Raw genomic sequence first — 26,309 nt, 5'->3', positions numbered from 1 at the left:
TTTTTGTTTGCTTGTTTACCTCAATTTTTTTGACTTTGTGATATTGCTTGTGTTATACTGTTTTAAAATACCATATTTAGGCTGGGCACAGTGGTTCACGCCGGTAATCCTAGCAGTTTGGGAAGCTGAGGCAGGCTGATCGCTTTGAGCTCAGGAGTTTGAGACCAGCCTGGGCAACATGGCAAAACCTTGTTTCTACAAAAAATACAAAAATCAGGCCTGGCGTGGTGGCTCACGCCTGTAGTTCCAGTTACTCAGGAGGCTGAGCCTGGAGAATTGCTTGAGCTCGGGTAGTGGAGGCTGCAATGAGCTGAGATCACACCTCTGCACTCCAGCCTGGGTGACAGAGTGAGACTCCATTTCAAAAAAAAATTTAAAAAAACATATTTAATAGTTTCTATGTGTATATGTTAGTTCTCTGATTTGATTAAAAGACTCATAAAGAAAGAAATCATGGCTTAACAGTATCTTTCTATTTACTAGGTAGCTAAAACATGATTCATACATAGTAGGAATTAAAGAATATTCAATACTTTGATTGATTCAGTACAATCAGATTGCCACTATACAAAAAAGTAAAATTTGCAAACATTTAGTACTTCTTCCATAAGCATAGAGTGAGTTTTTTTATTTTTATAATTTTGATGAAACTATTTCTAGCATTTACTTGCAGCTACATCTTAGTAGAAAGATTATTATAGATACAGTCATTTTTGATGATTCAAACATCATTTGGAATACCAATTTTTATTTTGTGCTGTTTAGGCTGCCTCCATTCTAAAATAGCTTCACGTGGTGCTGCTTTTAAAATTGTTGTGCATATTTTAGTGTTTCTCTCTTCCTTACATGTATCAGCTGACATTATCAGCTGTCCCCACGACTTCCAGTGGTCATTCTCTGCACCTAGTAACAAGAGGTGCTGGGTGGGAGTGGAGGAACAATAAGATAACAACAGTGACAACAACAGTCACGACCGCAAATCCTAGTGCTCTTTGAGGCTTACTGCATGCAAGACATTGGTCTATATGCTTTATATTCAGTGAATCATTATTCTGAACAATTTGAGAGATATTCACTATTTATTGTTTCCATTGTACTACTGAAGAAACTGAGGCACAGAGAGGTTGAGTAACTTGCCTAAGTTATCAGAGGCAGGAAATGGTAAGATCGAAACCTAAGCAGCCTGACTCAAGAACTTATAGTAGTCATTAATACACTGTATTACACTCGGTGTATAATTAGATAGCCACCATCCTCAAAAATAAGTCAACCAATTTTACCCAAAATTCACAGAAAATGATTTTCAAAAATATTTGATAGTGGTTTTTATGTGTCATAAAATGTGTGAACTTTGTGGCAGCTATTTCACTGTGAAAACGTTTTCCTTGAGTTTCTAATTTAAAATTAAGAAGTATTCATCTACTAAGCACTTGCTATGTCCTAGGCACTATTCTAGGAGCCGGTTATAGACTCAAAAGATTATAGAATCTTAACAACAAAAGAGACACCAAGCACCTTCTAGCCCGGTGCTTCCAAGTCTGGCCGTCCATTAGAATTACCTGGAGAGCGTTACAAAAGTACTGCTGGCTGGTCCCCACTGCAGACAAACTGAATCAAAATCTCTGCAGATGGGGCTTCCTGAGGAGGCCAGCATGCAGCCATCCATGATGATACTGAAAGCCAGGGTTACAGAAGTGGCCTGCCTAAAGCCACAGAGGTAGACATTTCTAAAATTTTCCTGGTTTTTGAAAATTTTTCTACTGCACCACTAAAATTGTTTCAGGTGTTTGGAAATCTTTTCATCCAACAAATACTTAAGAAGAGATTGACAAGACAAAACCAGTTAGGGGAGAAAGTCAGAAAGTCACAGATACCTGGAGTGCTCTTTAATAAACAATTACCTCTGAAAGCCGTAATACATCAAAATCAGTTAAAACATTTTCCTGCAATATGAATGATCAGAGTATAATCTCACTAAATCTGAACTTTTTTATGGACAAGGACAAGTCAAAGGCAGATGAGCTGAAAGAAAAAGCATTAGATTTTGAACCATTTAAGACTGGGTTCAAATTTAGTGAATCATGGGCAAATTTATTCATTGCCCTAAGCTCTGTCTCTGCACCTGTACAAAAGGTGGTAGATAACACTTCCTATGCTGATAATTAAATCAAAGCATGTAGGTAAATGCTTCTAGCATAGTTTATGAGGTAACTCACAAATAATAAGTCCCTTTTCTCCCTTCCTTTGAACCTGACTAAAAAGGAAATTAATAACTCAATGAACTACACAGGCCACCTAATATGACCCATGTTTTATAAAAGCAGGCAAGTGCTTAGCTAGAGATCATTTTTGCATCTAATCCATAGAAGCATAATCTCCTCTGACAGTCCTCCTTCTTGCCTACTTGCGAGAACCTTAGGAACTAGGCATTTTCTTCTGTTCCTCACTGAGAACGCACAGCAAAACTTCCTTCTCCTCTCATGAGTATCTGTGGGTTGCATTCACTCTGATTCACATCCAAGGCCTAATTCAGACTTACACTATTCCTTCACCACAGGGTGGTGACAAAAGGAGTATGGCACCCTCCATAAACACTCATGCTGAAACACCACAAGCATTCAACCTTAAAGCTCAAAAGCAGATGTCCTTGTAAGGTCAAAAACAATTGCATAAGAAGCCTTCAATGTCTGTGTTTTCATACAGAAGTTTTCTGAAGGGATGTATTTCCCCAACGGACCAAAAGATCATTTTTGTGATATGTTCATGGGAAAGGGCCATATCTATTTTCCTTAATAAATGCTTCAGCTCCTCAGACATTGGCAAATGCCTTGCAGAACAGTAACACGTTGTTGACAAGGAAAATTAGCCCCTTCAAATTTAATGTTAACAAATGCAGCAGAAAGCACTTACAGGGTTTGGAGTGCAATGCTCAGTACTATTGAGGAACATATGATAAAAACCATAGTTGGCCCACCACAGGAGATACAGGCACATGCAGAATTTGAACAATGCCATAACGTGGGCCACAATGGGAGAATAGCTAGAGATTCTACCAAATTCCCATAAATTGGATATCGTTACATTGAATTATTTAAAGTTCCCTATTTTGGCTGCTTTGCACAGCATCTTCTGCTAAGCCCACAGCAACACTTCCCAGTGTAAATACACAGCCTACAAAAATGTTTTTATGTAAAATTGTGTGTCATGTGTTGTTTTGAAAAGAAAATTCCAAGTCGTAAAACACAAATGTCTTACTGAAAAGAATGTTTCCTGAAATATGCGTGGCATAATTGAAGTTCCACGGGATGCTAGATAGTAGGCAGAATAAAAAATGCATGAATAAATGAATAAATAAAGGTGAAGATTCACATGAGAAATAATTCTGATGAAATAAAAAGTTAGGCAAATGTCTTTTTTTAAAACTACAGAATTTCTCAGAACCTCTAATATACAAATGTGTATTCTAACCCTCTAAGAAGTAGATCTGATAGTATTTCCCAAAGTTTTTTTTTTCAAGCATTATTCCAGACTCAGATACTATATGAAACATCAGTTTGGGAAACACTGACCTGAAATGTTACCATGATAAACTGCCATTCAGTAGTTCTGCTATTCAGCAGGACAAAGGAGCGTCCTAGCCCATCAGATGAAAGATGAGTTGGTCCATTTGGCAAACAGACCAGAAGAATTTTTTGATTAAGATCCGTATTCTCAAGCACTTATTACATCTTGGCAATTCCCGTAAGGAGTGAAACACAGCTCTTGCCATACTAACTGTGGCTGTTTATATAACCCTTAAAGAACAATTAGAACTCTTGCATATAGTGTTCTAATTGGAGATACTTCTGTTTTGAATACAGATTACTCAGTGTAATTGTTTTCTTTTTTTAACCTACTAGGGGTGAACAAATAGGACACTAGCTTTGTTTATTACAATGTACTTCTTCAGGATGGTTTTCCCCTTCTTTCCAGTTTGTAAGTGCAAAACAACTTGAAATCTGAATCTATATTGGACAAACCACTGGCCAATTCAGTCAAAATGACTAATCAATCAATGGGGAATAAATTGAGGACACATAAGGCTGAATCTACTGATTAGTGGATTTTAAACAGTTAGTGCCATTGACTATCTCCAGGTTTGGAAGAAGCATAAAAAAAAAACAAGAGGCTTTGTATTTACTGTGTCATGAAAGTTAAGAATCATTAGGGTGAAAATGTTGCTATAAAAATGTCCTTTTTTAAAAAAAAATTGACCTTTATACTCATAAACAAAAATGAAAATTCTCACCCAATCAAAATAAACCAAAGCCTTCTCCCAATTTAAACCACTTTGTGCAAAAACGCTGCAATCCCTCATCTGTTCCAATGCAGCCTCTACCTGTTGAGCTCCTAATAAACCATGCCTTTGAAAGGTGTGCAAACATGCTGCTGTCATTCTGGGGGAAGATAAACACGTTTGCTCGCTTTAGAAAGGCAAACAAAAAGCAGTCTACACAAATGCTGATGATTGTCAGGATTTGAGAATCCCTGTCCACTCAGACAAACCCTAAACAGCTTGTCACATACTGCAATGAGCCTCGTCACTCCAGTCATCACAGTCGTTGTAGCCATTACATTGCAGTTTCCTGGGGATGCAGATTCCACTGGCACACAGAAAGTTCTCACCCCTTCCACAGAGCACTAAAAAAAAAGGGCAGGAAATAATGTCAGAATAAGATGGGTTTTTTTTCTTTTAAGATTACAAAAAATAAATACATAGAAAATCTTCTTTTGCTATTCAACAGATTTGTTTCCAAATTCCCTCAGTTTTATTGTCATCAATTTTTCTTTGGCATCCTAGCACATTAATTGAAAAATTACCTGGAAATAATACAAAGAGTGATTGCTTGTCTGAGGAAAGCAGGAGATAGTTCACCAGTGGGCTTGCAGAGTGAGGCATCCATGTTCAGAGAGCAAGAGGGTAGCTTCATCATTTGCACAATTTATGTGGGGAGAATACCCAATGGGTGTATCTTTCTAAATAATTGAAAATTATGTCCAAGTAAAGTGCTACTAATTGAACCAACATTTAAAAAGTCTACCTTTCTAAAAAGCTACTCTATGTACCACAGAGAAAGTTCCAGTAAAAACAGAGTCAGTAAATATCCATTTACTGTGTGTTTGAACATAGCATAGAGACCCAGTGCCCTGTATTTGAAATGTATTTACTTGCCTTAATGAAAATGCCAGTTAAAATGTCAGCATCTATTTTGGCATAAGGAACGGGAAATGGCATTCACTAATAAAATTTTCATTTCTTTTTCCTTAACACAGTGACATTTTTATATTTTTGCTTTTAATATTTTGGTGTTCTTTTTCTCTTCAAAATGCAATAAGTATTCCACTGCTTCAAAATTACAGTAGACAATAAATTTAAGACAAAAAGATACAAAATTTTTCAGGAAGACCATTAATAAAAGGATAAGTCAGCTCAACAAAGTGGATGTTAAGATAAAAAATATTTGGTAATGTGCATCAAATGCCTTTTAAGTGTGCATAATCTTTGACTCAGGAATCATCTTATTTCTTAGACTTCACAAAAAGGAAATCATTATGAATTTATGTTTTATGTTTAATGATATTCATACCATCATTGTTTAAAATGAGGAAACTATGAAATAACCACTATGCAATATTCAGGGGCTAGTTAAATAAATTTTGATACCACCATAATGAGGAATACTGTTACAGCCATTGAAAACTACATTGTAGAAAATACTTAATGTCCTAGGACAAAGTTCAAGCTACTTTAGATGAGAAAACACCAACTGGTCCTAGAAAACAAAATACAGTTTGGCATCGGGAGAGGTATATTATCTTTGGTATTAGGATTAAAGTAAGTTTACTTTTTACTGTATTGTATTCTGCATTTTACAAATTTTCTTACAATGATGATGTTTTATCTTTTTAGCTGGGAAAAAAAATAACTTTTTTATGAGCTCTAGTTTCAGATAAAAAAAAGTTAAGTAGAACCTTCAAAAATCTCCTTCTGTCTCTCTCTCACCTTCCACCAAAGCTTGTGTGTGTGTGTGTGTGTGTTTGTGTGTGTGTGTGTGTGTGTGTTGACTGTGTGGTCAGTTGCCTGGTCACTGCCACCATTCCCTGCAGTATGTATTCCTTGATAAGATGAACCTTGTTGACTAGTTACAGGGAATCCAGGAATATGGAACATTTTAACTCAGCAATAGAAATAGAGAAAAGTACAGGCTGAAAGCTCCAGTCAATGAAGCCCATGTCTGTTATAGTTCCCATCATGTTCCTAGGACCCAGCGGAGTGCCTGGCACTCAGGAGGTTCTCGATTAATATATTTCCCACCCATGTTCCTGGGACCCAGCCAGTGGCTGGCACTCAGGAGGTTCTCGATTCAATGGAAAAAGTTACCTAAATCCCTAATAGAACAATATATTGCCATAAAGCAGAAAAAAACAAAATTAATGAATTATTTCCCAATGCTATCAAGGAAATCAGCATTTCAACTCATTGAACATTAAGCATTAGTTGATCTGGTAAGTTTCTTATGATGCTACTTCATGTAACATCTTCACAATATCAACAACAAAAGCCCAGTTTTCCATTATAGTCCATAATTTCAGTATCAATACAAATTACATCTATGGATTTCAACTGCCAAAATATCCAACATGTTTAGTATGGTGTCAGAAGATTCCGCACAGGAGTGCACTCCTATAGCTACAAATACAGACTCCTAAACGATTCATAGAAAACCAGATCTAAAAATGAAAAACCAAAATACTAAGATTTTACCTATCCAGTCTGTACAATATCCTCTCTCTGGGTTTAAGAGAAAGTTTTAAAGGAGGGTTTATCTTATTGTGAGATTGTTTCTGTATTATACTAGAGAGTGCAAAAATTCCATATGTCTGCATTTTAGCAGCTGCAATGCCTCACAAGAATTATTGCATTCCCCACCTATGGCTCCGATGATTCCTCAGGAAATGGAACTGAAAGCTCAAGATTCAATAGCTCCTAACCTCTAGATTTTATCTTTAAGACCCTACTTATTTGACTCCAGTAAAGCCATTTCTTGCATATGGTCATCTCAAATCTGGATCAAATTTAAAACCCAGCACAGCTTGCATTGTTTTGATTATTGATATCCCCTGTCTTGGCTGATTCAGCAGAAACTGACTTCTTTTGTGTGGTTCCTCATCTGGAAGTGTGGCTGTCCTTGGTTTTAGGGTATCATAAATTGTTACTGTATTCTTGTTCTTTTTTGAAAGTTCACAGTTTTGGTAGTTAATATTACTTTTATAAAACTAGAATAACTTTTGTATAATCTTTCTGTTTGATTTCTTCTTAACCTGTATTCAGAATTTCCACTTTACTTGTATAAAACTGTTCAATTATTAAAGTACTACAAACATATTTTATTTGGTAGTTTACAAATGAAGGAAATGAAGTGTCATGAGGTCAACATTGAAATGGGCCAAAGCCACATAATTAAGGAAAGATGAAAAACACCCCAAATCCCAAGGTCTATGATCTAGGCCCAATCCTCCATGCCACACCCACTCCCCTGTTCCTGGTACTTGTGCAATAGTGTAGTCGGCTGATACTCGGCCAGTTTAAGGGCACTAGGTTTGAGTAAAACTTCAACATTGTCTTTTTCTCTCTAAACAAAAGACAAATGTCTGTCTTGCAGTGAATTGGATCCAGATGAGATGACATTCCATGTCAGTTCTACTTTTTTTGAACACCCTGAGAGAGCTCTTATCAGGTTTCTGTAGAGATTTTTCTACCATAAATATCACTGTCTTATAACAATCATTTTCCAACAGACTTTTGAGTGGCCCCTTAGGATGACAAAGGGAGATTCCATGAGAAGTCATGCTATACAATCTTGAAACTATTTCCACTAACTATAATTCTAAGAGGTATATGTTGGAATTTAAATCAATGGCAGATTGATAACTGGAACATTCATTCATTCATTGAATATATATTTACTGAGTGTCTACTATGTGCAAAGTACTATTCTAGCCTCTGGTAATACAGCAGAGAAGAAAACAAAAAAAATCCCCAAATAGAGCATATATTCTATTGATCATCATCTGATGAAGATAATTTTACCAAGTAAAGATACTTCACTGCCAAAGCTGACTTCCATTACACATGGGACAGTTAATTAATACTACTGCAAAAATAGCAGTATATGAAGTTATACTGCCTAAAAAGCTAGTTTACATGTCCAGATGATGGGGACAATTATGGATCCCCTGGACTTCAGAATGACATGGATCTTGAAGAGTACATACCCAAAGGATGATCAGCTCTTTTTAGTATTCTTGTCTCTGACAACAGACTGCTAAAATAATAATCCCTAGCCTGAAATCACCTTGAGATTTTCTGCAATTGCTTCCAGCTTCCTAGGCTCTCTCTGTCTGTGTATCAATATTATTGGCAAATGCTCTCATTATTCTGGTTGTTAACTTTTAGAGTCCTTTTCAAAAATTATCCACCAGCCCGCCACGAACTGTATGGTGCCCTTACTTGCCCTGTCTTTGAGTCCTTGCTGAAAGTCAAAAGCTCAGTTTCAACTCCACCTCGGAAGAGAAAGCTGACACAGCTCTGCACATCACATGGGCCCGTGCTGAGAGCCTATCAGCGCTGCATTCTCCATGCTGCTCGAAATCAAGTACTATAAACCACTATTGCCCTTACCTTTTACAAGGTTATGTCATTAGATGAAAAAGACTGAGTGTAATCTTTCAGCGGCTGATACAAGAATACTTTTTGGGGAGAGCACTGTATCTGTAGGCACAATAGATTGGTAAAAGGATTGGGGTAAAAGACAACAGGTGAGAAAGGGGAGAGAAAATCTAAGGGTGTGCTCAACCAACCCAACATGGACTTTACCCTGCCTTCTGAGGAGGTGAGTCATATTAGATGGAAGGCCCTTCATTCTGCTGAAATTAAGATATTTTCAGTAGGTATGGATGAGGGTCTGGAAGCTCTGAGTACAAAAGGAGTGAGGGGCCAGGTGCAGTGCCGCATGCCTGTAATCCCAGCATTTTGGAAGGCCGAGGCGGGCAGATCGCCTGAGGTCAGGGGTTCAAGACCAGCCTGGCCAACATGGTGAAACCCCATCTCTAATAAAAATACAAAAATTAGCTGGGCATGGAGACATGTACCTGTAATCGCAGCTACTCAGGAGGCGAGGCAGGAGAATCAATCGCTTGAACCTGGGAGGCGGAGGTTGCAGTGAGCCAAGATCATGCCACTGTGCTCCAGCCTAGGCAACAGAGGGAGACTCTGTCTCAAAAAATAAAATAAAATAAAAATGAAAATAAAAAATAAGAGGAGTGAGAATTCCCATGAGGAGAAAGGGGAGCTGGTGCTGCTGGGCACTGTGCTGGGGGAGAGAGAAATTTGAAAAGGTGGCTGAGTCTCCATTAGAAGTACAGTATTTCCATTTTTTGGAAAATAGAAATATCTAATGACGTATTTTAAGTTATTTCATGAGGAACTGGAGATATAACACATGCCTTCCTCCATCTGCAAGGCTTGTGTTGCCCTCTGATTTATGCACTCATTTCTTTAACATTCTGTATTATTACAGAATAACTATTATTCTGTATATTCTATAATAATTAATTATTATAGAATAATTAATACTATTCTGTATTATGTATTTTTGAATACAGAATAGCTCCCTTGCCTTGGGAAGCTTATACTCTAGAATGACAAACTATATCAATAAGCATAATTTTAAAATTCTTATATAACACACAAGATGTTAATAAATGCTATGAAGAAGAGAGTACTGCAGGGTAAGGGAGGTATAGGGTATAGGAGTGGGGTAATAACATCAATATTATTAATATTGGCACCCAATATTAATTAGGGTGCCAGGGCAGGCCTCACTCAAACCTGACATTTGAGCAACAACTTGAAAGAGGTGAGGGAGTCTCAGGAAGATTCAAGGAAGAGCTAGTGCAAAGTTCCTCCGGCAAGAGTCTGCCCGGCAGGTGTCAGGATCAGCAAAAAGACCTGTGTGGCTAGAGTAGCATGAGCAGGGACCAAGCACAAGAATGAGGCCAAGCAGAAGGGAGGGTCCAAACACACAAGGCTCTGCAGGCCTTTGTAAGGACTTTGTAACTTTAACACAAGAGTCATTACATGGTTTTCGGTAAAGAGTGGCATGATCTGACTGAAATTCTTAAAGGATTGCTCTGCCTATTGTGTTGGAAATAGACTCTAGGGGGACAAGGGAAGAAGTAGGGATAGCAGCTGGGAGTCTATTTATTGAGTAGCTGTGGAGGTACTGCGACATGAGTGGATGCTGGATGTACAAGTCATGTACCACGTAACAACATTTTTCTTAACAATGGACTACATATACAACAGTGGCCCCATAGGATTACAATACCAAATTTTTACTGTACCTTTTCTATGTGCAGATATGTTTACATACACAAATGCTTATTGTATTACAACTGCCTAGAGTATTCAGTACAGTAACATACTGTATAGATTTGTAGCCTAAAAGCCATAGGCTAGACTGCATAGCCTGGACGTGTAGTAGGCTCTACATCTAGGTTCGTGTAAGTACACTCTGATGTTTGCACATGATGAAATCACCTACCAACACACTTCTTAGAATGTATACCCATCGTTAGGCAATATATGACTGACAGTACTAACTTCTGACTATAGGTTGGCTCAGGTCAAATAAACAATGACCATCCTTGAATATCTAGGAGCTTGGGAAATTTCAAACTTTCTTTTGAAAACAGAGTATCATCCACATCAAGAATATACTTACAATCTAAAAATGAATTCAATCTATGTCTTTCTGTCCCTCTAATCCCATCATTAAATGTGGCTTCCTCAGAAGTATCTGTGTTCCAAGCTAAGCAATCCTTCTCACTCTCTTCTTAGACATCTATTAAATGCAGGGCAGGCACTACACTAACCACTCCTAATAGTGCCAGTGCCCAAGACCATCAAAATTGCAGTCTTCTTTAAAAAAACTGTTTTATTATAGCTCACATAATTTATATTCACAGAAGATTTCTGTTTGCTGATTGTCTCTCTCTCCCTTCTAGAATGCAATTTCCTTGAAGAAAGGCATTTTATCAGTTTTTCTTACTGCTATACCCTGAGTCTAGAATAGAACTGACACATTATACGTGCAAGTTAGATATCTGTTGGATAAATAAATGAAGACTGAGAATATGAGGTGTCTATGGAGCATGACTAAATGATCGTTCCTATTTATTGGCTCTCAATGGCAATGAATATCTTACAACTTATTATTTACATTGCTAGGAGAATAAACTACTGATGCAGGAATAAAAATCCCTTTGTGTTATAGTGTGATGCTCACTCAAGCCTGCAGACACATCTGGTTTATGAGTGGCATTTGCTCTTAGTAGGACAACAGATGGCCCTTCTACGGAAAATAATCTTCCCCACTGGCCTGCGATGATGTGTCTAACATTCCACCCCTGACACCCACATTACCCACACTTTGGGTTAAAATGGTAGGTTTTAGAAGAACTCTAGGTTAGCAAGGAAAGGGGCTTTGGGGCCACATCATGGATTAAAGGGGTGTATTCAGTTTCCTACTCCATTTCAACCAAAGAGCTCTACTGCTGGCTGCTTTATACACATGAGTCCATGGAAAATGTTCTTTGAAAATGGGCTTTTGTTGTCAAAAACAAGTTTGAAAACTCCTTCACCCTTAAGATTTTCTGTTCAGTTGAACACTTAGTTCTGAATGTAATTATAGACTGTTTAGCTTTATGTTATCATTAGCTTTTCATTGTACTTAGACTTGAGAAATGAAACATAGAATGAGTGACTTTTAGGGGTAGAGGGGGACTCAGGAAAGGTATAGAACATGAAGACTCAGAGTAAGAAGTGACACCTGGACCCACAAATGAGCTCAGAATAGCCCTGCTTGAAGGTGTACAGTGTGTGGATTCAACGCTGTTACATCAGGGTACAAGAAAAGCCACAATATTTTCTTAAAGTAAATTCATACTTCCCCACTCAAAAAGCTGATGAGAAAGATCTTTCAGGCATATTTTGCAGGGATCTCTCCCTCCTTAGGATGGTACAAGGATGCAAGGGGCTTACATGGAACCCGGAAGAACGAAGGAAGGACTTCTAGCTTTCATTCCTCAGAGAACTGCCAGAGGCTCATGGCCTCTAAGTCCTCAAGTGAGTGCTAGACAGAACGCGCCATTGTGTCTGTGCCAAGCCAGGGTACAGGGCCATGGTCCCCAGGGTCCAGCTTTCCTGGCTGCCCCACACAGCCATTCCTTTTGGAGGTCCAGCCTCTTCTACAAGCACGTGAGCACTGGTCTCTGCTATATAATGGGAAGGCCATCCTACATCCCCCTGCTTCCTCCTCCACCCTCCAGACATTTCTCTCCATGCCACTCAACCTGGGTGACCCAACACAATCTCTGCTCAGTCCTTCCCTCCTCAATGCTGCTTTCCCTTTCCGGAGGCTGCAGAGATGAAAACACACTTTTTTTTGTTTTGTCTTCTTAGTAGATGGTGCTATTATACTGATGTTTCCTTCATTACTGAGAATGCAAAGGTCTCCATTAGTACCTTTTAACTTACACATTTTTGTTGAAAAGTAGCATATGATAGGTGGTTGGTAAATGCCTGCTGAATAAATGCACTTAAGGAGCTCTTAACATCAATATTCTAAAAAAGGCAATGTCATGGTGACGTCTTCTTTTATGGGCTGTAGGCTTCACCTTGCTGCAAAGACAAGGTAAAATCAGCCCCTTGACAACAATACAACTCTTTCATTCAACGTCCCTTGGTGTCATTTATATATCTTTTAATTAGTGAGAAACTGTCTCTGTCAAACAAATGTTCAGAGAAAATCCCAAACAACTCCTGAAATTAAGTCAACTCATTGGTTCATTTTTTTCCTTTGAAATAAAGCTATGCTTTGATTCAATGAAAACTTTGCCATCTGGCCTTCAGCTTAAATTCCTAAAAATAAGAGCTAAGTATACTTATTGCCTGCCTGATAGCATGATGGAAGAGCTATTACTCTATAAAAAAAATTAGTCATCATAACATTTTCTAAAACATTGTCAAGAAACAACAGAATAGATCTGTAACTGGTGGCACTTTGATAGGAGAGAGAATGTAAATAGAATTTAGAAAGCATTTCCATGTCATCATTCAACATTTCAAGTACAGTCACAGTAAAAAATCCTACCCAGTAGATTTTAAATCTAATTAAACAAAGTAGAAAGTTTTTTTTAAAAGGCAGAGTAAAAAGCAGGAAGCTAAGCTTTATGATCAGAGACTGACAGAAACTGACGGCCAAGCAGAAATCTAAAGAATCTTAATTACATTTCAATTTTGGAAGGAAGGAAGGAAGGGAGGGAGGGAGGGGTGAGGGAGAAGTCCTAAATATGACCTGGAAGCATTTTTTTTTAATCATTGGAAAACAAGATGTACATCATGATTCTGTTATTTATCATTTCCTGAACAGAAGTGCAGTAACATAATTTCAAATTTCTAAAAAACATGGACAATTTTTAAACTTTTTTGCTTATTATCTGCCTCTCAATGAGACAAACAGATGTTTCTAAATTCAAAGATAATTTCTCATTTAGGTTTCTTGGGAGGTGCTACCTTCTGAATTTGTTTTAGGAAATAAACACTTAGTTTCTTTAAAAAATTGTGTTTAATAATACTTTAATATATTTTTGAGACTTTCTCCAATTATAAGGCTGTTTCAAGTGACATTTTGCATTTATTCACTATGAATCATAAAATGATAGCAATGGAACAACATATAAACTACTTCTGACAAATTTTAAACAAATACAGGATGGTTTCTATAAAAGAGTTAAATGATTGCATATAAATCTAAGAAAAATAAAGGAGATATATTTTATTTGGAAAGAAAATAGTCTCTTGCATACATATGGTAGTATCTGAAAAGCTATATATATATTAGTATTTTTTCTAGACCTTTTTTAAATGTGTAACTCAGTCACAACGTTTATGGAAAGACTTAGGACAAACATAAACAAAGAAAAATAATCAGTTTGAAGAGCCATCCCATGGTATTTTTCTTATTTGTTGGGCTATACTGTACAAATTGAACAAATTTCATTTTACAAGTTAACAATTTGTGGACTTCATTTCAACTCTAACCAAACTTATTTTTAATCACAGTTTCTTTTAGTCCATTTTATGTATTGGCTATTTAAAAGCTAAAATAAATTGCCTATCACTTTACAATATTATGTATCCTGAGAACCAGAAATAGAAAAAAAAACATACTTCTTTCAAATTTACAGTGAAAAGAACTGAAAAATATCTTTCAAAAACAGATTACGGTTCTACCCTAATGTCTAAAAATTCACTTCCAATCCCATGAAGAATGTATTGCATCACTTTCCTACCTACTCTCTATTGTTGATTACCATAACTTGACTATTTCAAAGCATTAGTATTCTTTTTTTTTCTTTTTTTTACTATACTTTAAGTTCTGGGATACATGTGCAGAACGTGCAGGTTTGTTACATAGGTATACACATGCCATGGTGGTGTGCTGCACCCAGCAACCCGTCATCTACATTAGGTATTTCTCAGCATTAGCATTTTTAAAAATCCACTGATCTTCAGGATATTGGTACTGTAGGACCTCAACTATCTTCCGGATTGGATAACCAGCGGTTGGATGCCAAGATTCTGAAGCCCTAGGTCAGCACTCCGCTGGAGCCCCTCCTATACTCTCCATTCCCTTCACTCACCACATAAACCCCACCCACCAGCTCCCATGCAGCAGCCGGTAGTGACAGCACATATTCACTGGGTCAAGGTAGAATTGGGAAAACCTAGCTACTTCTGAACATCTGACCCTTCATGCTTAAACTACCCCAGAATAATCAGATAACTTCCATTCTGAACACTACCATAATTAAGAGAAAAAAGTTAATGGTGAGGAAATGAGTTAATAAACACCCTGATATCCACACTAATACTGAATCTACAGACCAGAAAAGAAACTATTCACAATCATGACCTGAGATAGCAAAATAAAGGTAATCTTGTAGAAAAGCAGAGATTGGTATTTAAACTTACACTATCTGCGCTGCTTTGGCGAATTACTTAACTTTTCTGAGCTTCAGTTTCCTTACCCGAATCCCACCTACTTTGGGATTGTCTCTGAGTATATTAATCAGTAATGGACATAAAGTGCCGAGCACCAAATCAGGTAAGGCCCAGTATGTTCTGTTTACTAAGGCTGGGAAGTGTACAACTCACCTCTGAAAGATGGCCATCTCAAACTATTGAAAAACGCCTTTTGCTTAAAGGGTTAACCTGCAGTTAAGCTGAGGCCCTAACCCCCAAACTTATGGATATAGCATACCTACTTAGACTTGGAAGGTAGGGGCACCTGGGTTCTTTGAAACAACCCAGATAACTGGAGGAGAAAGTGGTCTCAAGTGATCAACACACACAGGCATTAATACAACAACATCTAGGAACAGAATTATTTAATACTAACTTCTCTTTGGCTCATAAACAGAAAAGGAAGTCAATTGCTTCAGGAAAGTTGATTTTCACTGTTTAATCGTTTGTGTCCTGTTAAATGATTTACACGCTGGTGGAACACAGAGGTCTCTGGATTCTTTCTCCCAGGCTCCTCCGCTTTTCTACTACCGCATGCCTTTCACAGCACACTACATAAAATCTCTCTCAGTATCCCTAGTTACCAGGATTGCATATAACAAAGCCACACAGACTAAACCTAACAGGGGAAAAAAAAATTAACCTTGCGTAAATCTAAATACAAGCACAATTTAATTAACTCGCATTCCAGAGTCATAGCTCCCAATTTGCTAAGTCTAGAGGATTGGTTACACAACATCCAAGCACTCAGCAGGGAGGGGAGAAAAACTGCTAAAATGTTTCCAGAATCTTCACAGGACTCACATGTTCTTTTATACTGGTAAACAGGAATGATGGCCCCTGTGAACAATCTATAGCCATCCAATCAAGGGGACAGAATGAGCCAGGGCAATAAGGGGTAAGAGGTTCAAAGAGGTTGAAGTTTCAGGAGAGACTACAGGGGAAGAAATGTACAGAAAATATCTGGCCTTAAGATTAGCCCTGAGTCAAGCAGAGAATGGTCTACTTTATCCATAAAGAGGGAATGCATTGAGCAGATAACGGGAAGTCAAAAACTGTGCTCCTATTCCTATGAACTCTCATTGCTGCAATTTGAGCAGATACAGAGTCTCCTCTAAAAACACGCTATTGATCAACTGATTATGCTTAACCCCGAGAGGTTTCATAACATGAAGATACGTCAGTGGTGGAGGGTGTGGGAGGAGGGGCTGAACTCAGAATACAGGTGATACTTCTGAGAGAAGGTTCATTTTTTTCCACTTGACAAAAGGGTAGGACACGTGCAGTTCCCAAGCCATATCACACGATGGCAGCCATACTCAGCACGTAGTCGCTGTGAGGCACACACAGGGAAGAATTCAGCCTGATCCCCTCAACTGGTGAGAGGCATGGCGACCCAGTGGATTTCAGCTAAGAGATATCTTTTCTGAAGGGCATACTTGGCTTGTGATTGCGACTGAGTAAATCTGAAATAATGAAATCCCACTTCTACCAATGATTACTTAAGGTAAGTGAAAGCCCTTCACAGTTTATGCCTACTCCTACTGTTTGCACACATTTCTATTGCTTTTTTTTCCCCCTGACTGGTTTATCAGAGCTCCTTGTGTTGCAATTATTTTCTCCCAGTGTTTCATGTATTTGTCTTTTAAATCTATAGCTTCTTCAGCTACATGAAAGTTTTGCAAACGTGAAGTCTAACATGTCAGTCTTTATGGTTTATGTCTTCATAAACCATGCTTATATTTGTGATAGAACAAAAACTCTGTGAGGGCAGTGAATTTTACCTGTTTGGTTTCTTGCTGTGGCTGAAGGACCCAGAAGAGTGACAAGTGTAGAGCATGAACTAAATAAACTTTGCATTCACCTAGAGCCTTTCTAAAGCAGATGGAAAATACTACTGCCAAAATTAAGAGATACATTCTGGCCACAATACACCAAAAACAGGCCACAAGATAGAGAAACTAGGTCAGATTTCCTAATAGTCAAAACTGATTTCTATGTGGCCATAGGCGGAGGAGACAGATTGATCAATTGGTTGATTTTTGTTAAAATAATCAAGCTTCCCAAAAGCCATAGTCAAAATGAAAAATACGTAGCCTGACCTCTCAAAATGCTTTCCAGATTCAAATTTCAGCAAAAGGGAAAGAAATTTATTAACTGCTTTGAAGCCAGTACCTTTCTTAACACCTACCACAAGAGGGAGACCACATCATAAACTCAAGCACACGGCCCGTAAAATATTTGTGAAGTGTCCCCGTGTGTAACAGTATTTGAAAACCATCCTATTTCATGTGTTTTCAGTATTTATTTTAAAACAAAATCATAGCTCTTTTAAAAATCATTTTGCATTTACATGCCAACACAAAAATATGAATCCTCATAAACCAATAACTATGTTCTTTGTGCATTTATTTTAGAATTTGCTTTTTACATTCTCATAATAAACAATAACTTCAGAAATTCAGTTTTTACTCAGCCAGTTTTGTTTCAAATGGCTTTTTATACATTTTTACAACTGTAATTTGTACATTTCTGTGGATGCTGAATGGATTTTTCAGCAGGTGATCTCATTACAAGATAATCTCATTACAAATCCCTGTTAGAATTTCTAACCGTGGTATCCAGATTGAACTGAAATTCTTCACAGCTGTAGAAAAGTTCCTCCGAAATTTGTTGGTATCATAAGCTCTAAACTGCTCTACTCTATGGACTTTCAAGAAAACTACCAACTTTTGCCTTTCCGTCTGGCGGCAGCCATCAGGTAAGCCAAGATGGGTGCATACAAGTATATCCAGGAGCTATGGAGAAAGAAGCAGTCTGATGTCACGCGCTTTCTTCTGAGGGTCCGCTGCTGGCAGTACCGCCAGCTCTCTGCTCTTCACAGGGCTCCCCGCCCCACCCGGCCTGATAAAGCGCGCCAACTGGGCTACAAGGCCAAGCAAGGTTACGTTATACATAGGATTTGTGTTCGCCGTGGTGGCCGAAAACGCCCAGTTCCTAAGGGTGCAACTTACGGCAAGCCTGTCCATCATGGTGTTAACCAGCTAAAATTTTGCTCGAAGCCTTCAGTCCGTTGCGGAGGAGCGAGCTGGACGCCACCGTGGGGCTCTGGGAGTCCTGAATTCTTACTGGGTTGGTGAAGATTCCACATACAAATTTTTTGAGGTTATCCTCATTGATCCATTCCATAAAGCTATCAGAAGAAATCCTGACACCCCATGGATCACCAAACCAGTCCACAAGCACAGGGAGATGCGTGGGCTGACATCTGCAGGCCGAAAGAGCCGTGGCCTTGGAAAGGGCCATAAGTTCCACCACACTATTTGTGGTTCTCGCCGGGCAGCTTGGAGAAGGCGCAATACTCTCCAGCTCCACCGTTACCGCTAATACAAGTAAAGTTTGTAAAATTCATACCTAATAAACAATTTAGGACAGTCATGTCTGCTTACAGGTGTTATTTGTCTGTTAAAACTAGTCTGCAGATGTTTCTTGAATGCTTTGTCAAATTAAGAAAGTTAAAGTGCAATAATGTTTGAAGACAATAAGTGGTGGTGTATCTTGTTTCTAATAAGATAAACTTTTTTATCTTTGCTTTATCTTATTAGGGAGTTATATGTTAGTGTATAAAACATACGGCGTGGTATAATAGGCTTAATAAATTCTTAAAAGAAGAGAAAAAAAGAAAACTACCAACTTTTCTCAGCAACTATCCTATGAAAATTTTGTGACAGTCATTTCAAGACTGCTTAAAAGTAGACAGAACAGGAGGCCAAAAACTTCATAAAATGTGGTATAATTCGAAGGAATCCTGGGAGGTCTCTCTGCTTAAAATATTTCCCAGCTGAAATTCCTCACTGTGAATCCCACTCGTTTAACTTAAGCCAAAAGTCCTCAATTAAAAGCCAATTCCTAAGGACTCCTCTATCTTGCAACTAACCAAGATTTCCAGAGGCTCTCCACAAAAGGCACAGTCCTGGACATGGCAAAACTACAGGACCTTAAGAGATGAAGCCATTATCAGTGATTAATACCTCAGCAGATAGCACTTAATATATTCATCTTCTTTATTTCTACTTTTTAAAAGACTTTAGATGAGAAAATAGGAAAGGGTGGCATCTAAAGAATGGGGCCCTGGTGAGAATATACCTGGGTATGTACTGACCCTACAGGACCAGGGGTCAGTGTGGGGTTAGCAGGGGCTAAAGAAGAGGGGAGTAGTAAATTACAAGGGAGTAAGAGTGGAGGGAAGTCCTTTGCCATGCTAAGAGCCAGGCATCCATGATCCTTTTAAAGCTAATACTTATCTGGTGCTTTCTCTTCACAGTATACGTCTTAAAGACTTTACCTTCATTTTTCCGTAGAACACATTCAAGAGGTGATAACCTCGTTGACTAGAGGATGAAACTAAAGCTCCAGTTACTTTCCCCATAAAATAGCTAATAGGTGGTGGAGCTACATATCAGAATCTAAGCAGTTTGACTCCAGAGTTCATGCTGTTAATAAATATCAATGCTCAAGAGGGCCGTATTAGTTTCCTATTGCTGCCATAAAAATTTGCCACAAATTGGGTGGCTGAAAACGACAGAAATTTATTCTCCCACAATCCTGGAAGTCAAAAGTCCAACAGGGGTCTCACTGGGATAAAATCAAGGTGTTGGCAAAGCTGTCTTCTAGAGGCATCCCTCATTTCTTGGCACATGGATCCCCTTTGTCTTCAAAGCCAGTAACATGGCAGTTGTTTGATCTTAGGGCTGTCATCACATCTCCTTCTCTGACTCTCCTCTTCTGCCTACCTTTTTAAAGATGCTTGTGACTGCATTGAGCCTAATGAGATAATTCAGAATTCCCCTATTTGAAGGTCAGATGAGGAGCACCCTTATTTCCATCTTCAACTTCAATTTCCATTGCCACATAACCTAATTACAGGTCCCAGGATTTAGGACATGGACATCTTTGGGGGGGTCATTATTCTCCCTACCACAGGTGCCTTAATATCTTATTCATTTTTTATGTGCCTCTGGGTTCCATACCAACAACCACCTGCAAATGGCTGACTCAAGCAAGTGTGCCTTCTCTCCCACCTGCTGACTGCCCTCTTCTTCCCTCCTATTGCCTTTGTCAGAAATGCTGCAGCCTGGAATCTTTCTCTAGTCGAAATCTTTGGCTCTGGTCTTATTTCGCTCATTTCTCCTACAGCGAGGAGCCAGGGTGGCAGCCATCTTGGCCATGCAAGATCAGTGGGAGGAGAACTGCTGTTAGATCCTACTCCTGTAATAAGAATGTTCAAAAGACTGGGGAATAATACTCTAAAATGTAAATAAATCTGACATCAGGCCTTGGTTCAACCAAGTGTTCCCTGTGCTTTTGTAGCTATCAGCTACAAGTGCTTGTGACTTTCCCAGGAAGCAAAAGCTGAGCAAGAAACAGAAGAGGGCAATGGCCTGAGGAGGAGCTTAGCCTTGACTTCCCTCCCTTTCCATTTGTCGTTAACAACCCAAATCTCTTTGAAACCTCAAAAGAGCAATATATTTCAGGACAAAAAATAAGGTAGGAGATGTCATATTGTTCTGCAGCAGAAACAGAAAAGACAGCAAAGAGGCAGTTGCAGAAAGCTGAACAGATAGATAAATCCTTCAGCCAGGGCTGGCTACATAATTTGCAGTACTTTATTTATTTATTTATTTATTTATTTATTTATTTATTTAGACACAAGGTCTCCCTCTGTCGCCCATGCTTGAGTGCAGTGGCACAATCTTGGCTCACTGCAGCCTCGATCTCCCAGGCTCAAGCAATCTTCCTACCTCAGTCCCCAAGTAGCTGGGACGACAGGCACCCACCACCACACCTGGCTAATTTTTGTATTTTTTGTAAAAATGGGTTTTGCCATGTTGCCCAGGCTAGTCTCAAACTCCTGAGCTCAAGCGACTCACTCATCTCGGCCTCTCAAAGTACTAGAATTACAGGCATGAACCACTGCACCTGGCCAGAAGTGCTTTAAAGATACTAAAATATAAATATGTTTTTCCTTTAAAAATAATAAATAAAATAAATACCAATACATTATTAATGTGACATCACAATTGATTATAAGGTTTTTTTCTTACTCAATGTTTTGAAAATTTATTTTTTAGGCCATCAAAATTGTACTGTAGCAAAATTATTTTCATTCTGAATAGCTGTAAATGGCATTAGTAGCTCTACACACAGACAAGGTTGCAAGCAATTTTTGTTAACTTTGAAGTTTGACAAGGATTTTTCTTCTTATGCAACTGTTACTGGAGCTGTTAAGAATATTTTAGAAGCTATGACAACATTTGGGATAAATTTCAATAAATTATTTCAAAATACAAATTTTAGTATGTCTAGAGTTGAGTCTCATGGAACAATTTTAATAGAAAGACTTAACTCTTCATATGAGTCAGTTTTGTGTAAGTCTGAATTTTAAGTGTAAATTTATACAATGACATTTTGATGTTTCTTCTGACATTTGCTGAAAATTGCGGAGATCGTACAAGAAATTGAAAGTAGCCTCATGATTTGTATATAATTTTAAGTGCCTGTTTATACATTCTATAACTCTATTTTCAACTTCAAGGGAAATTTTCATTTTATTTTATCTTCCTCATTAATAATTGGTCCATCTGAAGTTCACGTGAAAATAACGTTCTTTTCCACTGAGAATGTAAAATGTAACTTGTTTCTAAGCTTGTGGATATTCATTTTGCAATGTTTCAGCATTTAAATCCAAAGATTCTAAAATCTTTAAAGAGCTCTAATAATTCCTTGATAAATGCTTTATTGCAATGTTCATGTGTATGACTTTATTTTGTAATAATTTACTAATAACGTCTACTTCCTGATGTTGCCAAGCAGTTTCTGTCCCAAGGTTCAGGCTAAAGAGTTAATATTTGTGTAGATGCCACAGAGATGGACTTTGGGGACAAACAGCCAGGCTGGCCTCACAGGGGTACCAGTGCTGCCCCCCTATAGAGTTCCTCCTTCCCCGCTTGTCCTTGGCCGCTGCTACCATACCTGCTGCTTCTGCTGTTGCCAATCTGTGCCCAGGCACTGGCCCGGCCACCTTGTTGCCCTGTAATTACCAGCTGAAGACTCCATTTCCCAGTCCTGTTTGTAACTAGGTGTGGCACAAGCATGGGCTTTGGGTAGCCAGGCTAATTATCCCACATGCATGCTGCCTATGTGCCCCTGATGCACACGCTATACCATCTAGTCTATCCCCACTGCTCACACGCATGATCTATCACCCATCAAACTTACCTGCAAAATGCAAGTTTAAGGATAAAGTTATTAAGAATTTTAAGGCAGTGACAACAGAGCATTAAACCAAATGCTGATCCCTTCTGAGAGTAGGGTCCTGTGCCCCTGCAGAAGTCACCCACCCATGAAGGCAGCCCTGCCCTCAGACTTTGAAGAAAAAAGAATGTCAAGGAGGGTAGTGGGATGAAAGCTTGAGAGAAGTCCCCTAAGAAGTCCCACTGGCAGGGGTCTCAGCATCCCAGTACCCCTCAAACCTGACCCCTTGATCACTGTACCCATCTTCCACCCACATCTCTCCTGCCACACCCACCAAAGTCCATCCTGCAGGAGCCACTCTATAGACAAGGGAACCATGACTATAATGTGGCAGGGACTGCCGGTTGTCATCAGAATGCACTCCCCACGTTTTTCACAGTAATGGAGTTTAAGATGCCTCCATGTACCCAGCCAAAGACTACATTTCCCAGTTCCCTTTGTGATAGGTGCAGCCATGTTACTAAGGTCTCTCCAACAGAATGGGAGCAAGTCATTCTTCTACTTCACCTCCTTCAAAGAGACGTGCTGCCATGTACTTCCTCTCCGTACCATTCCACAAGCTGGAACACAGATACAGGGCTCAGCCAGCTGCAACCACACAGGTGAAGACCATAGTCTAGGGATTGGTGAAGCAAGAAATAGATGGAGCCCAAGTCTTTGGATAATTTCATGGGGTAAGCCTGACTTGGCAAACTGAAAAGCTCACCTTGGATCTCTTGCTTAACAGAGAAAAAAAAGTTTTATTTAAGCCACTCTATTTTGGGATCTCTATTGTTATGGCAGCTTAGTATTTGCATAATTTGAATCTGGAGAGGGTTCATTCCCATTGTTGATCTATTCATTGAGCAGGTCTGAAAATAAGGTCAAGTCCCTGGTATGAGAGTAAGGTCCCTGGGAAGAAGGTGGGTGGGTTCTTCACATCACAATGAGAACTCTGAAAGCACTTTCCCACAAAGGCATTCATTTACTCACGTTAGCTATAAATGTGACAGACTTCGGCAATCCAGTCCAGCCTAGGGCTGTACCTACAACATTGCTTCTACGAGAAAACAGCTTTCATATCTGAAATAACCAATTTGTAAATATAACTTTGAAATGCAGCCAATTTATTAGCTGAAATCTTCCTGGAATTGTGTACCTACATCATAGAACTGTAGTGAAGATTAATTGAGATAATATATGTTAACAATTAAGCATAGCATCTGATACCAAATGAGCTTTTAATCAATTTGATCTTTTTATTATTACTGACATTATTAAACTGGCATCATAATATAGTCATAATTAACATAATATAGTCATAATATGACACATTATCATGATATATATGATAATATGTCATATATATTGACATCATTTAATTATTTTTATTTTGAGACAGGATCACGCTCTGTAGCCCAGCCTGGAGTTAAGTGGGACACTCTCCACTCACTGCAAACTCTGCCTCCCAGGCTCAAGTGATCCTCCTGCCTCAGTTTCCCAAGTAGTTAGGACTACAGGTGTGCATCACCATGCCTGGTTAATTTTTGTATTTTTTGTAGAGACAGGGTTTCCCCATGTTGCCCAGGCTGGTCTTGAACTCCTGGGCTCAAACAGTCCACTCTCCTTGGCCTCCCAAAGTGCTATGATTTCAGGGGTGAGCCACTGCACCCGGCTGACATCATTTATTTTAAGGAAGTATATGGCAACAGGCTTGGGGAAACAATCCTTCCTCCCCTGACTGCCACACAGAGAGGGATAAGAGATAAATTACTTAAATGTTTACAAATCTCTTAGTTTCCACAAGAAGTTTTAGCAAGTCTTTTCAAAACAAACTGCATAAAATATTACCTCAAAAATACATGAGGTGTTAAAATATTACTCAAACTAGTCAATTAGAAGTAATGGGTTAAGAAATCACCAAGGAAAGAAATGCCTGTGCATCAGAAAGAAGAAACCAAGAATTCAGTACATGAGAGAAACATAAAAGGAAGAGCTGCCAAAAGTGGAGAGTGGGCATGATTCATTCTGGAGATCACTGTAAGGTTTCCCCGAAAGACAATAGAAGAAATAAGTTTTGCTTTTACAGGATTAACTTTATAGTAGATAATACGCATAGATCAGGGTAAGGCAGTTTTTAAAAACTGAGAGGAAAAATGGGCTTCTACTCTGAAAAAAATTAGAAGAATAGAAAGAAAACAATAAAACTTTCTTCAAAGCTATAGGGAATAAAAAGAGATAACGGAAAAATCTTAAGACTTAATTAGGTGTGGAGAAAAATCTGCCAAGAGATGAAGCCAAGAAGTCAGACTGTTAATTGCTTATTTATTTCTAGAGCATTGTCATCAGAACGTGAATAATGAATAAGACAGTAACAAACAACAGAAAAGTAAGAAGTAGTTGAACATCTGGGGAAAGATTTCTTAAATAACTTAGACTTGGCAGTATTTCATCCACTCAGCATTTTTAAGGAAGAAAATATCCCATGCAGGGAAACATTCAAACAACTGAAGCTTATCTACTTAAGAGTTGTAAATTATTTCATGATTTTATTAAAACTCTGTTAAAGGGAAACCTGTTCTCTACTTTCTGAAATGTAGTGTGTTGATTTTAACCACTTTCTTAATGCTCCCGGGTACTTTTGGTGAACAGCAAAAACTTCTCAGCCCTGCATGGAGGCTCCTGGGGTGAATTTGTCCCCGTGCTAACCTGCCTAAGACTTTCTTGCTATTTAGAGTGTGTCGCTCTTCTCCACGATGTAATCACAGCAGTCCCGATCTCTACCAGTGCCCATATCCCTGCACCAGTAACTGTACCCCTCCACATTTCCAATCTACTTCCCATTAATTACAGAGATCTAGGAAACCCAAAAAAGCAAATTTTTAATGTTTTTTTTTAAATAAAAGTGAACAAGCTCCAAAAGAGGGCCTCAGGGAATCTTTTTTTTTAATGGCATAAATGAACATCTATTTAGATCATAACCACTTTTGGTTTTTTTGCTTTTTAATAATTACTTATATTCTGAGTAATTTGGGTAGCAATCTCTGGAGAAGTGAGGTGTGGCCATATATTCAAATGACTGAATTAAAATAGAGGTACCTCATGAAAGGAGACAGTTGCTATAGTGGAAAGGACATGGGGTTTTACCAATGGAACTGGGTTCAAGCCCCAGCTCTGCCTCTTACCAGCTGTCTCTGAGTCTCAACACCTTACTCTTTAAAAAGTGAACATACACACCCACGATGCAGAGTTATTTTAAAGATTAAAAGAAATACAGTATTGTGCCTGCCTTTATACTTGGCACATATAGAGCTTACGTAGACAAACTTTAGTATTATTTTTATATCTTTGAATATGTATGGACATTTCTATGTATGTCTAATATACTCAAAAGTGATTAACACAAACCCAAAATTTAATCTGTAAGAAAAAAAATCTACTTTAGATTATTTTAGGTAAAATAAGATTCATTAGATTTCTGGAATTTTACAGCTAGAAGAGACTGGCAATCAATCACACAGTCCTGCTTCCAATCCCAGAAATGAGGAAACCAATGCTGGAGAGTAAACATGACTTGGCCAATGTCATAAAGCTAATCAGAAACTAGAGGTAGAACTGGAACTATGATTTTCTAATGTCCAATTCAGAGTTAACCTAGAACAGAGACTGACAAACATTTTCTGTAAAGGGCCAGATAGTAAATTGTTAGACTTTGTGATGCATACAGTTTCTGTTACAACTGTTCAACTACACCAATGTGGAGCAAAAGCAGCCACAGGCAATATGTAAGAGAATGAGTGTGGTTGTGTTTCAATAATATTTTATT

At 38.5% G+C, this 26,309-nt stretch overlaps 1 protein-coding gene and 1 pseudogene across 2 annotated transcripts in view; one reads left to right on the top strand and one right to left on the bottom strand.

Annotated features, from left to right (window-relative positions):
- The window catches only part of CORIN (corin, serine peptidase), a 242,760-nt gene that overhangs the window by 92,813 nt on the left and 123,638 nt on the right, over positions 1–26,309 (bottom strand). For both annotated transcript variants that reach the window (XM_003816014.6, XM_063603826.1), the window contains exon 6: positions 4,567–4,680. In XM_003816014.6, the coding sequence (XP_003816062.5) occupies positions 4,567–4,680 (114 nt within the window). The remainder of the gene's footprint in view (positions 1–4,566; positions 4,681–26,309) is intronic.
- On the top strand, positions 17,913–18,711 carry LOC100979475 (large ribosomal subunit protein eL15-like; annotated as a pseudogene).

The sequence above is a fragment of the Pan paniscus genome, chromosome 3 (assembly GCF_029289425.2).
Source record: "Pan paniscus chromosome 3, NHGRI_mPanPan1-v2.0_pri, whole genome shotgun sequence".
NCBI classification, from domain to species: Eukaryota; Metazoa; Chordata; class Mammalia; order Primates; family Hominidae; genus Pan; species Pan paniscus.
Note: the sequence above shows the minus strand (reverse complement) of the source record. Positions and strands in the feature narration are given on the sequence as shown.